At 38.9% G+C, this 16,225-nt stretch overlaps 2 protein-coding genes across 2 annotated transcripts in view; both read right to left on the reverse strand.

The window, feature by feature from the left end:
• LOC107561666 (thiosulfate sulfurtransferase/rhodanese-like domain-containing protein 1) lies at positions 1-1,498 on the reverse strand. The gene is made up of 4 exons (XM_016246141.1): positions 1,380-1,498; positions 506-628; positions 161-323; positions 1-80 (listed from the first exon to the last, which is right to left on the reverse strand). The coding sequence occupies exons 1-4, from the start codon at positions 1,390-1,392 to the stop codon at positions 26-28; spliced, it is 354 nt and encodes a 117-aa protein (XP_016101627.1). The 5' UTR covers positions 1,393-1,498; the 3' UTR covers positions 1-25.
• Positions 1,499-4,179: 2,681 nt separating this feature from the next.
• The window catches only part of LOC107561383 (teneurin-2-like), a 124,325-nt gene continuing 112,279 nt past the window's right edge, over positions 4,180-16,225 (reverse strand). The window contains exons 17-25 of the mRNA XM_016245828.1: positions 14,194-14,337; positions 12,501-12,750; positions 11,141-11,161; positions 10,769-11,003; positions 9,882-9,983; positions 9,428-9,724; positions 7,061-8,678; positions 6,010-6,140; positions 4,180-5,874 (exon numbers count right to left, since the gene is read on the reverse strand). Coding sequence (XP_016101314.1) covers positions 5,137-5,874; positions 6,010-6,140; positions 7,061-8,678; positions 9,428-9,724; positions 9,882-9,983; positions 10,769-11,003; positions 11,141-11,161; positions 12,501-12,750; positions 14,194-14,337 — 3,536 coding nt within the window. The 3' untranslated portion in view covers positions 4,180-5,136. The remainder of the gene's footprint in view (positions 5,875-6,009; positions 6,141-7,060; positions 8,679-9,427; positions 9,725-9,881; positions 9,984-10,768; positions 11,004-11,140; positions 11,162-12,500; positions 12,751-14,193; positions 14,338-16,225) is intronic.

Genomic DNA, 16,225 nt, shown 5'->3' on the forward strand with positions numbered 1-16,225 from the left:
TGTTCCAGGAGTTCTGACTGGATTGTCACTTGCCACCTTTTTCTGACCATTCCTTGTAGCCCCCTGCATAATTACGGGCACTGAGGAGAGAGAAGGAATTATTGTTACAGCTTTGTTAAAACTGTGATTGTTTAAGCATTCATGATTCCAAGTTTCTTACTTCTTGAAGCCTAGGTTTCTGGCTTTCTCTGTGGCAAGAGCTCCACGTCTTCCCATCTGACAGTGGAAAACCAGTTCAGAGCTGTCCAGGGATGGCTTAACTACGCCAAACTTTGACCGGAATTCAGCTGCGTCCAGGGACATGTCACTTTCTACATTTTCCACTAAAATAAAACAAATAAATACATGGGAAATTGCTGTTAGTACACTTTTTAGTACACATGGTCAATACACTTAATGTACAATACTGTTAGGTAACCTAAAAAGTGGTAATATCGAAAGATAGATAGATAGTTAGTTAGTTTTTGGAAGTAACGCATAAATATTTGTCCATCCTCTCTCCTACCTGGGATGTGAATGGAGCCTGGAATATGCCCTTTGTCTACCTCATCTTTAGTGCGCACATCCACAAGAAGCCCCGAACCCTTCGCCAAAAGATCTTTGAGATTGCTGTAGGAAATCTCCTTATCTATAGCAGAGAGGAATGTGTACAATCAAGCAGTTATGCCTAGAGACCTGTCACGCAATAAGCACTGTTGATTGAGCTCAGCAATCACCAAAAATAATACTACAACATTAAAGTTTATAAATATTTTATAACTAGCATGGTAAATATTTGATGACTAAAAAAATATATATTTTACACCAATGATACCATTTACGTGAGATTTTATTAGTTTGTTTGTAAATTGTTTGGTTACCTTGTGACTACTAAATCTTTTTTGATTTTAATTGTTTTGATATAGGCTATAGATGTTCCAGAATATGTTTTTACACGCAAATAATAATTAAAACATAACAAACACATCAAGAAAGTGTTGTATTCCATACACATAAAACGTTTCAATTTCTGCAAGTCATCCTTACAAAGCTCTTCAAAGCAAACAAGTATTGGAAATAACGACCAGGACACAAGACATGTATTATATTAGGAGATGCATAAAATGGAATTGAGAGAACAGGCACCGCAGGATATTAGCAAGTGCACAAAACGTTCAGCTTGTTATACTGCAAGTAATACAATGTAGAGATAACGGAAGTGTTTAGCACAGGCGCACCTGGGCACTGTCACCCTGACTACAAGCAATGAAAACAACAGCTGCTGCTCGAAATCAACACGCACAGGTTTCCAGTACACAGAAACAGTGAACAAAACTGCAGTTTCACACGTCAAAATCCCTAAAACTATGTTTCTTTCTTTTACACGAAAACACACTCACCGCTGCTTGCCATGCTGACGTTTAGATTCACCGGGTGGCCGCACCTTCACTTCCTTGTCATTCAAGTTTTCAGAAGCCAGCTCATATTGGCTGTACTCTAACCGTAGGCTTGGCCGTGCAAAAAGGCACTGCCTTGAAAGCGCCCCTCCTTGAGCTAACTTCCCAATAAAAGACCCATAGCTTCAAAATAAAAGATTGCTACATTGCGAATTGTGCACTGGTTGTGTATCTGAATAATATTCCTACTACTACTAGTAGTAGTAGTACTAGTAATAATAATAATAATAATAATAGAAAGTGCGCTAGTAACTATATTTTATTAGCCTATTATTATGAACTAGTGCTTACCCTGTTGAAAAAACCAGCATATGCTGTTTTTTTTCAACAGGGTATAATCACCAGCTCAATTTGAATTCTTGATTGTGTAACAAAGCAGCACCTACTTTACCATAGTGCACAGATTCCACCAAAATACCTTTGACGAGCTATCAGGTTATTGTTACTGCTGCAAACCATAATAAAGTCAGATGGAATCTCCTTCCAACATTGTATGGGAGTGCAATGGTATACTGATAGAATCAGATGGTAAATACCACTTTATAGTACTGTAATAAGGTATCCACAGAAGATTGTGACTTTTTTTTTTACCTCGCAATTCTTAGTTTATAACTCACAATCTCACAATTCAGACCCCACTCCCCCATCTCAGAAGTGTGAAATATAAAGTTAGAATTATGATCTATAAACTCACAATTGCAAGAATTGTGAGACAAAATGTTGCAATTACGTTCCTTATTTTTTTATTCCTTGGCAGGGAAAAAAACAAACAAAAAAACAACAGAATTGCAAAATGTAAACTCAGAATTGCAAGATGTAAACTCGAAACTGTGATAAAGTCAGAGAAAGAAGTTTTTATTGAGTTTGCTTTTGTCAGGCCCTTCTAGGGTTTCACTGGAGAGAATCAGTATGATCAAAAACGGATTCCCTTTATACTTTCAGCTGCTCCTCGAAAACTAGAGGCCTGTCAGTCAGACACAGTCAGAGAAAGAAAGAAAGAAAGAAAGAAAGAAAGAAAGAAAGAAAGAAAAGAAAGTCAAGAGAAAGAAAAGTCAGAATTACGAATCTGAACAGTCTTTTTCACTTCCAAAAACGGTATACTACCGTAAAATTAATGTCCAATACATGTAATGTCCAATACAGTTTTTCACCGCATATAGTAGGGGAATTTACCGTTAACCATTTAACAGGTTTTTACTGTAGCATTTTTACGGTCTTTTACCGTTAAATTCACAGTCATTTTTTACAGTGTAGTGAACCAAACTGAGAGACCATTTTGAAGGCTCAGGAAACCTTTGCAGGTGTTTTGAGTTGATTAGCTGATTGGCATGTCACCATATTCTAATTTGTTGAGATAGTGAATTGGTGGGTTTTTGTTAAATGTGAGTCAAAATCATCACAATTAAAAGAACCAAAGACTTAAACTACTTCAGTCTGTGTGCATTGAATTTATTTAATACACGAGTTTCACAATTTGAGTTGAATTACTGAAATAAATGAACTTTTCCACCACATTCTAATTTATTGAGATGCACCTGTATATAGAATTCCAAAAATAAATAAATAAATAAATCACAATGACTTTTTTTATTCTGTGGCGCTTCCATAAATTACATTTGGATATGCTCAATAAAGTAAAACATAGTATTACCATTGTGCATATCCAAAAAGCCATAGTTTTACTGCAGTATCATGGTACATTTTGTTAATGTTACCAAAGTTTCACTTCAGTAAAATCTGGTTATTTGGCAGAAACTATAGTTTACCATGGTCAATTTCTGTAAGGAAATGGCACACTCTCCACCCCATGAGATGTGGAAAAATGACATATTATAATAGCTGTGTGAAGACATTTACAAATACATGAGACTAGCCGAACTCACATGAATTAAACTATTTATTGTTAAGGTCTCAGAAGAGTCTCACTTGAGTAAGAATCATCCCTCAATACTGATTTGGTACATCATGACATCCATAATGAGTCTCTTCACAGTGGAAAGAATCCATTTCTATGGTTCGGGTTCTAGTACAGCAACTTTTCTGCATAAAAAAAAAAAACCTAAAACAGAACATCAAACGGGGTATCAATATTATTCATCTGTGATATCTGAGTGTTACACAATTCTAGTGTTTTAATACCAGCTGTTGATTTGCACATAACAAGCCACCTTCTGTTAGAAATATAAAACTTGATATTATGAACAATTAAGGTCTCAGAAGAGTCTCACTTGAGTAAGAATCATCCCTCAATACTGATTTGGTACATCATGACATCCATAATGAGTCTCTTCACAGTGGAAAGAATCAATTTCTATGGTTCGGGTTCTAGTACAGCAACTTTTCTGCATAAAAAAAAAAAAACCTAAAACAGAACATCAAACGGGGTATCAATATTATTCATCTGTGATATCTGAGTGTCACACAATTCTAGTGTTTTAATACCAGCTGTTGATTTGCACATAACAAGCCACCTTCTGTTAGAAATATAAAACTTGATATTATGAACAATATTCTACTGTGCTGCATAAAGGTAAATCTATACACTGTACATACAGATATATTTTGAAAAACAAGTTTCACAGTTTTAAACTTTATTTAAAGTATAAACCATTTGAAAACACTTTACATAAATTATTTCTGTGTATGACTAGAATTTGCTTTGAGGCAAAAAAATCTAAATTAATACAAAAATGAAAAATTACTACATATTGTACAAAGGAAAATAAACTCAACCATCAATGTTTATCTTTGTCGCTAAAAGCAGTGACTCCTTTATGATTGTCATAGAGTACTATGAATGATAAAAATTAAAACAAACTAAGTAAAAATAAATAGTTTCTGACACTAGTAACCTTTCAATCTGGAGAATGTGAGTGTTTTTTCTGATATCTCTATACAGAAGTGTCCTGGTGAAGGTCTCGTTACTCTAATGCGACTGGGACGTACAAAACTATCGCATCTAAAGCACACTCAGAACTTCACTGTTATCTGATACAATGCAAGTACTTTTCTATCAGTGATGAAACACACTATATCAGACTTGGTTGTTTTCATCACTTTTACTCCACTGGACTTTTCTTAAAGAAACAGTCTGTAGATGATGGGACTTGCTGCAGTGGCAACTGACAGTTTAGCTGTGAAGAATGTGAGGCCTGAGACTGACATTTCTCTTGATGGATGTTACTCCTCAGTTCTGACGTCGAGACTGGGCCTCTTCTGCGGCGCGTGAGACTCGCAGCACCTCTCCGATCCAGATCACAAGCGTACCATCTGGCACCAACATCCTCTCGGTAACCCAAAAAATATGGGTCAAAATATCTATTCTTTTTTAAAAAGGGGATTTTTCATATTTCAGCAAAAGTAGCTCTGTTTTGTTTTTCAGTTTCTCAGTGCTTTTTGACGTCCATTGTTGAAAAACAAAGACGAGGTCTTTCAAATTGTTCTTTTTTTGCCAGAGGCAGTATTAACAAAGTTTTTGAATGTTCTTCTTTTAAAAGTCCCTGCAGCGTTCGGTGAGTTTCCCCATTAGTTCAATTATTCTCCATGGGTTCAGGAGATAACGGGAAAAAAAAGCAAGGGAAAAAGAGAAAGACGGAGTAAGAAAAAGAAAAAGATCGAGAAAAAAAAAACTGAAACCGGTAAAGGTATAAGCGGAGAGAAAGCGAAATATAAAGAAACAGGATAACAGACGTTTGGACTGTTACCTCTTCCCCATCTCATTCTGTCTCAGGAACTGTATGTTGAAACTGCTGTCTGCTAGTTCAGGATACTGTTCCACGGGTAAAATGTAGTACCCGTCGTACCCCTGTACTTTCCCTGTTGAAAGGAGCTGCTGTCTCTCTCCTTCAGTCCACAAGCGGCTTCCCTCTTTATTATCCTGTGCCCGTTGCTGCTCTCGCAGCCAGGCTCCCAATAACGCCCTCTGCCGCGCCAACTCCAACAGCCGGGCTCTCTCCTCATCCAGGACGTCCGACGCCAAACCATAGCGCACGCTTAGAGAAAGAGCTGGAACCCGGAACTCAACGGTGATCCCTCGTCGCGAGCGACCGCTTACCGTCACGTTGATCCCGCTTTCCAGTGCCGAGCGTCCATTGGTGAGTCCCAAAGCTAGAAGGTCACTGTCAGCTGAGCCTATCTTCACGAAGAAATGACAGTCATGGCCATCCTGCGTGTAGTGTGTCCCGTCTAAGTAGATGGCGTTATTGAGCACTAGAGCCACCTTCCTGCTGTCATCGCTGGCCATGCTGGAGACCCCTGTGACCACGCGCCCTTCTTTCACTGCCAGCATCACTCCTCGTCCAATGATGGGTGTACTCGTGCCAAACCAGTGGCCTGGTTTCTCATGTTTGGTCTTGCGCTCTTTGTCAAGAAGCCGTCCCTCCAGAGCCATGAATGCTTGGTTGTGCCGTTCGGCTTCCTGCTGAACTCCAGTTATCAGCTGCAAGGAGAAAATCTTGGTAAATGCAGGCAAGATCACCTAGTCCAATATTCACTGATTTGCTACCCTTGGAAATACAAAAGTAATTGTAATTGTATCCTGAGGATTTACTATGATATTAATGTGGTGACGCACCTGCCCATTTTCACTTTCTTGACTGGCGAAGAGCTCATACGGCGGATCCACGAAATAGTGTATGTGTCTGGGAAAGCCTGGGATAATGTTGCTAAGCTGGAAGCCAAACATGACCAGCCAACTCTTCACATCTGCAATGAGAAATACATAGAAAAGGAGTTTAAGCTTAAGCTTTTGGGGTTTGCAATAAAAAGGGCAATTAACTGATTATAGGGCTGAATGAAGTAATAATAATAATAAATTAATCAAATTAATTGCATTATACGCCAAAACAATGATAAATATTCGTTGAGAAAATGGACCAAATTATGACATTTTGTGGCAGAGAAAAACACTGAATTTACTAAATTTGGCTTTAGAAATAAAAAAAAATTGAACAAATATTTATTTACTGTACATATACACATTATCATTCAAAAGGGGTCAGTTGGGGTCAGAGAGATTTTTTTTATGTTTCTGAAAGAAAGCCTCTTATGCTCACCAAAGTTGAAAATACAAAAAATAAAAACAATATAATATTGTGAAATATTATTACAATTGAAGATGGTTGTGATGCTTAATGTACTTTGTGGAAACTGTGATACACTCTTATCAGGATTCTATGATGAAAAGATAGTTATATTAGATAGATAAGATATATATATATATATATATATATATATATATATATATATATATATATATATATATATATATATATATATATATATATATATATATATATATATATATATGAAACAGAAATATTTAACTTGACTTAATAAATAGTAGTGTATAGTGTATAAATAGTAGTGTACATACATAAAATATTATATACTTCATATAATTTCTCCTATTCATCTTATGTAAGTGTGGACCATCTCTGCCTTATACAGTCTCTAAATATATTGTTTTTTTATTTCCATATGATTGAACATTAGCAAAAATAAAAACTATTTTATCACAGTATTTTATAAACCAATACTAGCATTTAATTAACATATACAATTGACAGACCTAAATAACTAACGAGCTGGCTAATCTGCAAAGGAACCCAATTGTAAACTCTCACCTGTGACATAATTCTTGACATCCAGCATATCACTGAGAGGGTTGTTATTCTTGAACATGTACAGGTTGAAGGGTGCCAGTTCTTTTCCGATCTTCTGCCACATGGTGTAATCAGGCGATGTCCATCTGGCCGCTAAAACATCATAGTCTCTATGTGTGAAGTGCACCAGCTTGGTTAGCGTGTCATAAAGCCCACCGTGGAAGCCGATGACGAGCTGGAACTCAGGGTTGGAGTCGTGGTACACCTCCCCATAAGCGGTGTATTGCACCTGTTTGATCATCTGCCCATTGCTGCTGAAGACAGCCAGTGGCGTACCAGTGTTGTCAGAGGCAATGTAGTACTCCTCCCCACTGCTCACCTCCATGGCAAACAGATGGCCCTGCAGGTCATAGTACAAAGAGCTGATTTCTGAGCTGGAGTGGTTGAACACATGTGTGACCCGAGTCGGGTTGTTCAGGTCAGCATAAAAGAACTGGAGGTGCTGACCCAGACTGTTCTTAGTAGACACCCTGCGTCCGAGTCCATCGTAACGATACTGGACGCTCCATACTCCAGCTGCACGGCTATAGGCGCGCACCAGCTGGCCTTTAGAATTGTAGTCAAACACGTCACCGCCCCTCTGACTGAGGTAACCGTCCTCGTCCAGACGGTACTGCACGTCACCGAGCCGTGTGATGCGGTCTCGTAGGTCATAGCGGAGCGGCATGAGTCGGGCGCTGTTGCCCGGGTTGAGCAGGTGTAGGTTGCCGTTTAAGTCATAGCTGTAGCGCCAAGTGGACCAATCGTTCACCTTGACGCCACTGAGCTGTCCGTCACCATCGTATTCATAGCGGTACTGAGTGGTGTTGGCGTACGGGCCGATCTTTAGCTCTCGCTTGATTACTCTGCCCATGTTGTCGTACTGCACCGTCATCCAGTACATGAGAGAGCGGAAAATCTCGTACTGAACCTCTTTGATTCGTCCGTGAGCATCGAAATGCTTGCTGAGGGTCATGACGGCAGTGGTGATTATCTGATTGATGTCGTAGTAGATGACTCCAAACTTTCCAAAGTGCTCCACTTTTCCGGAGATCTCGTCGTAGCGGTATAGATCCACAGGAAGTGGCGTCTCGCTGATTACTGGCTTCATGCTTGCGATTCTGAAACTATTGTCATGGTAGGTGTAGTCGAAGCGCGCGTTCACCATACCTTCCTCCGAGAAGCGATAGATCTGTTTGTCGATCAGGGGACCCATTTTACGATAGCGAATCGTGCACGAAAAGCCACCGCTTTGCAAGTTGACCATTTTTAGCACGCCGGCTGTCTCATCGTAGCCAAAGGTGATGGCTGTGCTGTCATACAAGATCTCGGAGAGCTTGGCCAGCTTGCCGTATTTGTAGAGGACGCGACGGCCAGTACCCAGGAAGTAGGCGGCCTGCGGGCGCCCGTCCTCGCTGAAGTCGTAGATGATGGACGCGTTGCTCTCTGGCGGGTTGTAGGTGTTGCGGATGTAGCCGATGGAGACGTGAGTGAACATGGTGTGACGAGCAACGCTAGGCATGGTGACAGCCGTGATGCGGTTAGATGCATCGAATTCAAAGACGTATTGTCTCTGACTCTGCAGGAGCAGCACCATGGACTGTAGAGAGAGGTATTTTCAGAATGTCATTATCACATTGATATTAATTAGCAACAAAATCTTTAACAAGCTGTCATAATTCAAAATAAAATCATACATCAGAGTTTCTGTACTAAATGTTGGAAAATTTAATTCACAAATCGATTACTGGAGGAATTTTGAAATATACTGTGTTGTATCTATCTATCTATCTATCTATCTATCTATCTATCTATCTATCTATCTATCTATCTATCTATCTATCTATCTATCTATTATAACCAGTGTTATTTTAGTATTATTTATAAACTATAATTAGTAATATTTTGAAATAGCTTTTACTTTATTTTCAGTTTTCATTTTAATTTGAGGTGTAATCATTTTGTTGTGCGTCTGTCATTTTTATAAATTTTTGATTTTTTAAAAATGCTTTTATATATTTTATATTTCACTTTTTAAATGTACATTTTTAATCTAATATTTATATTTTATTTCACCTTTATTTCAATTAGCAGAAATTATTTTTAATAGTTTTACTTTTAGGTAACAATAACAACCTGGAATATAATAAAACATGTATTTTGATTTTTTTTTTGTTGATTTCTAATCATTTTAGAGCTTAAAACCCCGTTTTAAGCTTAAATCTCATTCAATTGTGTTAAATACACGCTTAAAACAAGAAGAAAAAATGGCCAGTTAAAAATTCTAAATTCGGAAAACAATAATCCTCATCATTTTTAACCTAATTTCCCTTGAATCTATAATCTCACCTTGTCCAGGTAACTGTAGCTCCAGACCTTTCCATCCACAAAAGAGCGTGAGAGAATTCGGCCCTGTGGGTCAAACTCCGTCCTCTCACTCATACTCCCTCGGTGCAGCCCCACTAGCTGGCCTGTGCTGGAGTAAGACACATTCACCACTGCAAGGCTGCTGCTCGGCTGCCATATCGCTGGCCTGCCCTGGGCATCATACGTGATCCTCAGTGTGAACTTCCTGTGGTCGTCATAGATCTTCTCAGTCCGTGTGTTCCTATCAAAATCTATCGACAGGAGGTTGCGCCCATGTGCCTGCAAATTGCACAAATATTTGATATGAAAACCTCTCCGTTTGGTGAAATGATTTAGTTACCTATTAGATAATCAAGCAGGATTCTTTGCTTGCATTGTGCACTGATATGATAAACTAATGTATTACAGTAATGATTTTAAAATCTCGAGTGCATACCCGAAGTTTCCTGCCAAACACAGTGACCTTGCCCTTGGACAGTTCTTTGCGCAGCCTCCACTCAATGGAGTTCAGACCATTATCAGTGGGAAGGGTGCCCCACTGTATATATATATATATATATATTAAAAATTTCGTGGAAACGTGATACATTTTTTCATGATTCTGTAATGAATAGAAAATCGTATATGATATGTAACATTATACATATCATTACTGTCATAACGGTCAATTTAATACATTCTAGCTAGGGAAAAAAAACATCTTTGCTTTTCTCTTTCGGCTGATTGGAATGTGGAGACAATGCTATATAAAACTTCTGTTAAGTGTTTCATGCATATACAAAGAATTAAATGTACAGGCAACATGTCATAAACAGAAACACGGCAACTTACTCATAAAAGGTTGTCCAGCCAGTGTCATCAGCCTTGGTGGCCAACAGGTTTCTGTGTGATCTACCTAAACACCAACGCTGTATAATACAGAAATATGCTCGCTTACAGCTCTGAACTGTAACATGAGAGTTAAAAGAGCCACCACATTAAGTAACATTATCTTTGAGAAACAGACAGAGAGAGAGAGAATACCAAGAGACTCCGATAATCGAAGCCGGAGACTCGCACTCCCCATAGCACATTCAGAAATTAATTAATAGCTTAAGGTTGAATGTTCTCTGTGATTGTGGAAGCAGCTGGAGGATAAGGCTCTTTTTATCCATGTTAGGTGTCACTGCTACAAAGGAAGCAGATGTAAAGACAGCCTGCAGAAACATTTCTTCACCTCAGACAGACACATGTGAAGACATTAGTGTGAGTCCATCTGATGTGAAAGGGATAACCCTTGCAATAAGATCTAGCTTCTGTTTTGGTTTTCTTCAATGCTTCAACCTCACCTTTGGGGCTCATTAGAGTGGCTTCTACAGCTTTTCCCCCGTCCCCGCACCTCTCGTCAAAGGGCAGGCACTGTTCTCCTGTGCCCGCCACCACATCGGCATTGTCGGCCAGCAGTCTTCCCCCTGTGAGCGATCGCACCTTGTAGATTCGCCGAGAATTTGTGTCAGAGATGAACAGAGCCCCAGAGACTGGGTCCACAGCCAAGAAGTACTTATGAGTCGGGTTGTTACTACGAAAAATGAGGTCATTACTAAGTCAGTGCTGCAATTACACAATTAGGCATAATGTATTGCTCTATCACTATATTTATATTCAGTGAATAATCCAATTTAAGTTAAAGAGAAAGAAATCAAGTTAAAGGCTCACCTGTGTCGAAAATCCTTATTTCTGTAAATGAAGAAAAGAACAAGAATCACAATTATGATTCCAATATAATATGACAAAATATATATTGTATATTTTATTTAAGAGTAAACTGCCAAAAAAAGCACAATTAAAGTTCCCCTATTATGGATTTGATTTAATTACCTTTCATGCAGTGTGTAACACAGCTCTAAGTTAATGAAAATATCCTGCAAAGTTTTAAATATGAAAGTGCACCTTGTATAAAGTTATTGTCTTTCAAATGAAAGAGTCGACTCTGAATCATTGAAGCGAGTCGTTTTTAAAACGAATCCTAAGCTGTTTCATGTTGACGTCAACATGAAACATTAGCATATTGCCCGCCCACTTGTTGGTCTTTTCGCTTGGTCTGAATGAAAATGCAAATGAATTCTTTGCCACTAGGTGTCACTTTTGGAGCTGTAAAATAGTGGTTTCCCCAGTAACACTGTACACAAAGCAGCACTGCGCTCACGGCTTTATCAGGCATGATGAAATTAAAATGAGACCAATCGGACCAATCACCGCAGATTAGCATCACACAGAGTAGGGGTTTGGAAAAATTAATCGTTAAACGAATCGCTTGGGAGTTGTTGAGCAAATAATGTAAAAATAAATGTATATTATAAGACAAAGTGTTCTTTGAGCTTGCATGCATATCAACCCGTTGTTGAGGACTCCCAAAACCAAAATATGAACCTTTCATTACCCATAATAGGGGTACTTTAAGTTATGCAAAAGGCTATTCACACTAAGGACGATAACTATAATGAAAACTATATTAGCATCCACACCGATGCACAATAACATTCTGATTATTATAAGCATGTGCTCCAGTTTTGTCGTCTGCCACTTTAAAAGCAGGATGAATTCTAATTGGCTGCTAATGATTTATCATTAGCTGGAAAAATGAAAGTGATTCCAATGATTTTGTTCCCTTGAGCTGTTGTCATTATAGTTGTGGCTAGGACTCTGCTTTTCTTTCAAATTTAGAATGATTTTTTTAAAACTGTATTAAATTATAATTAATTAGCATTATAGGGTAACCCTTTATTTTAAGGACCAGTTCTCACTATTAACTATTTGCTTATTAGCATGCATATTACTAGCATATTGGCTGTTTATTAGTACTTATGAAGCACATATTAATGCCTTATTCTGCATGACCATATTTTAGATCCCTTAAACCTAAAGTTAAAAACAACCTTACTAACTATTATTAAGCAGCAACTTAGGAGTTTGATGCAAAAGTCATAATTAATAGTGAGAATTGGACCATAATTGTTATCATCCTGGGTGTGATCGGGCCTTAAAACAAAAGTCTCCTTTGGTCCTTTCTCAGTACCTGAGCTCCAGTATGCGTGTGGTATTGAGGTTGGGATAAACTCTGCGTACGAAATTCAAGTCTCCGACGTAGAGGCTGCCATCAATGCCTGCTGCCAGGGCTACAGGTGCCAACAGCTTGTTTCCATCAGCCAGGCCATTACAGCTCGGGCAAGAGATGCTTCGTCGACGCCCATTACCCATGATGCTTGTGATGATGGGTGGCTGCTGGGACACAAAGATGTTCTCACCGCTGCCCTTATGAAGGATGCCTGGTGTCAGATGAATAAAGAAACAATAACCATTTAAATGGAAAAAGAAAGTGCCATATTCAAAAGTCAATTTTTAGTAAAAGCTGTTTACCTGAGCCATTACAACCACATTTTCAGAGCATTACATTAAATTATTGATCAAAATGACAAGCTCTTCCACTGAAAGCAGCCAGGCATTACATCACATCAGACTTCCTGTGTCAGAGAGAGATGGCTCTCTCCTCGCCTCAAATCTCAGTCTCAGCTGGTCTGAGACTGGTCCAGAAAAGTTGTTTTAAGGTTTAATCTGTGAAAATTAAGGTTCTATTTTTAAGTGAGTATAATGCTTATTACAGCTCACATAATTATCAAACCATTATCAAAGTTCAAATATTTATCAAATAATAACCACATTTTTTTTTTTAAGTACACTATATTACTTTGGTAAGATTTAATGTTTAAAAGAAGCCTCTTATGCTCATCAAGGCTGCATTTATTTGATACAAATACAGTAAATACAGTAATATTGTGGAATATTACAATTTAAAATAACTGATTTCTATGTAAATATCTATTAAAATGTGAACTTTTCTTGTGATGGCAAAGTTGAATTTTCAGCAGCCATTACTCCAGTCTTGGACACCGTGATAGAAAGAAAGAAAGGCATTTATTTGAAATCTTTCATAAACTCTCTCTCTATAGTAAGTGCATCATATACTATAACTATATCACTTGTCTAACACGTCACAATGTATGTCTTATTTCATCATGGGATCAACTGAGCCAGGACTGCCACTCATGCCCCTCACACACACACACACACACACACACACACACACACACACACAAACACAGGTATTCCTTTCATTATGGGGACATTCCATAGGCATAATGGTTTTTATACTGTACATACTGTATTTTCTATCCCGTTACCCTAACCCTCCACCTGAACCTACCCTTTCTGCATTTTTAGATTTTCAAAACAATTCATTCTGTGTGATTTATAATCTTGTTTCCTCATGGGGACCTAAAAAATGTCCCCACAAGGTGAAAATTTACTGGTATTACTATACTTGTCGGGACATTTGGTCCCACACACACACACACACACACACACACACACACACACACAAACACAGGTATTCCTTTCATTATGGGGACATTCCATAGGCATAATGGTTTTTATACTGTACATACTGTATTTTCTATCCCGTTACCCTAACCCTCCACCTGAACCTACCCTTTCTGCATTTTTAGATTTTCAAAATTCATTCTGTGTGATTTATAATCTTGTTTCCTCATGGGGACCTAAAAAATGTCCCCACAAGGTGAAAATTTACTGGTATTACTATACTTGTTGGGACATTTGGTCCCCATAACACAGTGAATACCAGTACACACACACACACACAAAAACAAAAAACTGGTGCATTTTGCCGCTGTACAAGAACATGAGGCTCATACCACTGCGCAGGTTGAGTATATGGTGTTTGTCCAGAGACCATCCGCCCAGATTGGAAGGTTCCAGCTCATAGCCTTGAAGCATAGCCATCCTCTTCTCCCACAGCACTAGACTAGGACATGATTCATATTCATACCCCACAGAGACTTGGGGACAAAGAGAGAGAGAGAAGGGGGGGGGGGGGTACACAAAATGTATCAAAACAGCATTTAATTAACTACATGACAGGCCAATATTAGAGATGATTAATTTACATACAATGCAAGCAGATTGGATGGGGAGTCTAGCTGGGAAACAGTGAGGAAGAATATAAATATTTATTTGAAAACCACATGCTAAATTAACAGCCAGAACATTTAGAGAAACAATCAAAATTCAGCACTTAGAGATACACATAGTAGGCAACTGTTAGCTATAAATGACCCTGCAACAATCATCACAACATTTCTCTTTCCAGCTTTGTGGACTGCTGGGCAGAAGTAGGACATATAGGGTTCTGGGCAAGCCTTCACAAATCACCGCAGCTTGGGTGCTTTCACAACCACAAAGCACCTCGGTAAAGTGTGAACGTGATTTGTTCAGACACCCTGTGGCTGGACATGACTTCAGCTTTCACTTCTCCAACAGAATCTGCGATCTGTGCTGCTGCCACAGGGTCATTGCAAGATCCGTGTTTCCACAAAAAACTTTGCTTCTAGTTCTTGAAAAGTGGAGCACAACTCCATGAATTCATTAGCATAAATATATATGGAGATATACCGATGAGGCAGGTGAGAATTTATAGCGGTGTTGACGTGAGTGGGACTGTGGGTACCTCAAAATATAAATGAAAAAGATGTAGAGAGCCGGAAGGTAGACAGGCTGAGAAAGCAGCGGAAAGACAAAGAGAGATTAGTGGGTGTTATAAGGAGGTCACACTAGACTGAGTGCTGTTCTCTGCGTTTCCCTTGGCTCACTGCGGCTGCTCTCTGAACCTGTGTGTTTCTCTGACTGGGATGGTCAGGCTGAATGATCTTTGGGTCCTACGTTCACACGCATGAGCTCAAATCCTGTCTGATGTGTTAACTCTCACTATGTTCAGTCAGAGTGACCGATTATCCATGCCTGCTTAACTGGTGTGTGTCCTGGATGCTGAACCATCATTAAACTCGGCCAGGGTCCCAAATGAACACCCGTCAAGTGCCAAACATGGATAAATTTGAAAACTGATGGGTGAATTTCACAGTGTCACAAGCCAATCTGGAGGGTGACAATTTTTTTTATTTTTTTTTATAATGGATTAGTTGGATTTGTGTGTTGTGATGTGGAGAACTGTAGCGTCTGGACCAATCAAACACACAATATATATTTTGTTTTTATATTTAACAAATACTCTGTAAGCCCCCTCAGTTAACAAGCCATATGAGGACCCATGAACCCTTCCCCCCGAAATGCGTAACACCCCAGGAAGCCGAACAGGCCCCTTGTTGCATAGCAACCAACGCTGATATCACTGGGTTTATTGGCCAAAAGAATGCAAAGCAGGGAAAATCCCTGCATGTCCCAGGGCAAGAGGCAGAGTAGAAATGGACTTTTCTACTAATTAATTCATAGGAAAACCTTTCTTTGAATGAACACACATGATCCTTCAGGTCATTGGGTATATTATTGTCATCGTGTATTTGGTCTTTGAAATTGTATACTGTTATGCAGACTTATAATCGAAACACACTCCTGTCAGCTTACATATATATATATATCTCTACCATGTGTAGTATCTATGAATTCGCCTTCTTATGATCGAAACAAGCGTGTATATTATATATTGGTACATAGGCAATATATATTAGGGTCCTGAGAATCTTTAGTAATTCCGATTCAAGTCCATTTGCAAATTACCATGCTTAGAGACAAAGGGTCGTAAACCCTCCAGCAATTGCCACCTCCCGCTCGGAATTTCCATCTTTCTCATTGGACAAGCCCATCTTGAAAGGAGGGGATCTTCTCCGACCTTAAAGGCCCTGCTCCAGGGACCCTCCCAGTCGGTGGTTTGTT

Source organism: Sinocyclocheilus grahami, unplaced genomic scaffold (genome assembly GCF_001515645.1).
Source record: "Sinocyclocheilus grahami isolate Dianchi unplaced genomic scaffold, SAMN03320097.WGS_v1.1 scaffold23.1, whole genome shotgun sequence".
NCBI lineage: Eukaryota > Metazoa > Chordata > Actinopteri > Cypriniformes > Cyprinidae > Sinocyclocheilus > Sinocyclocheilus grahami.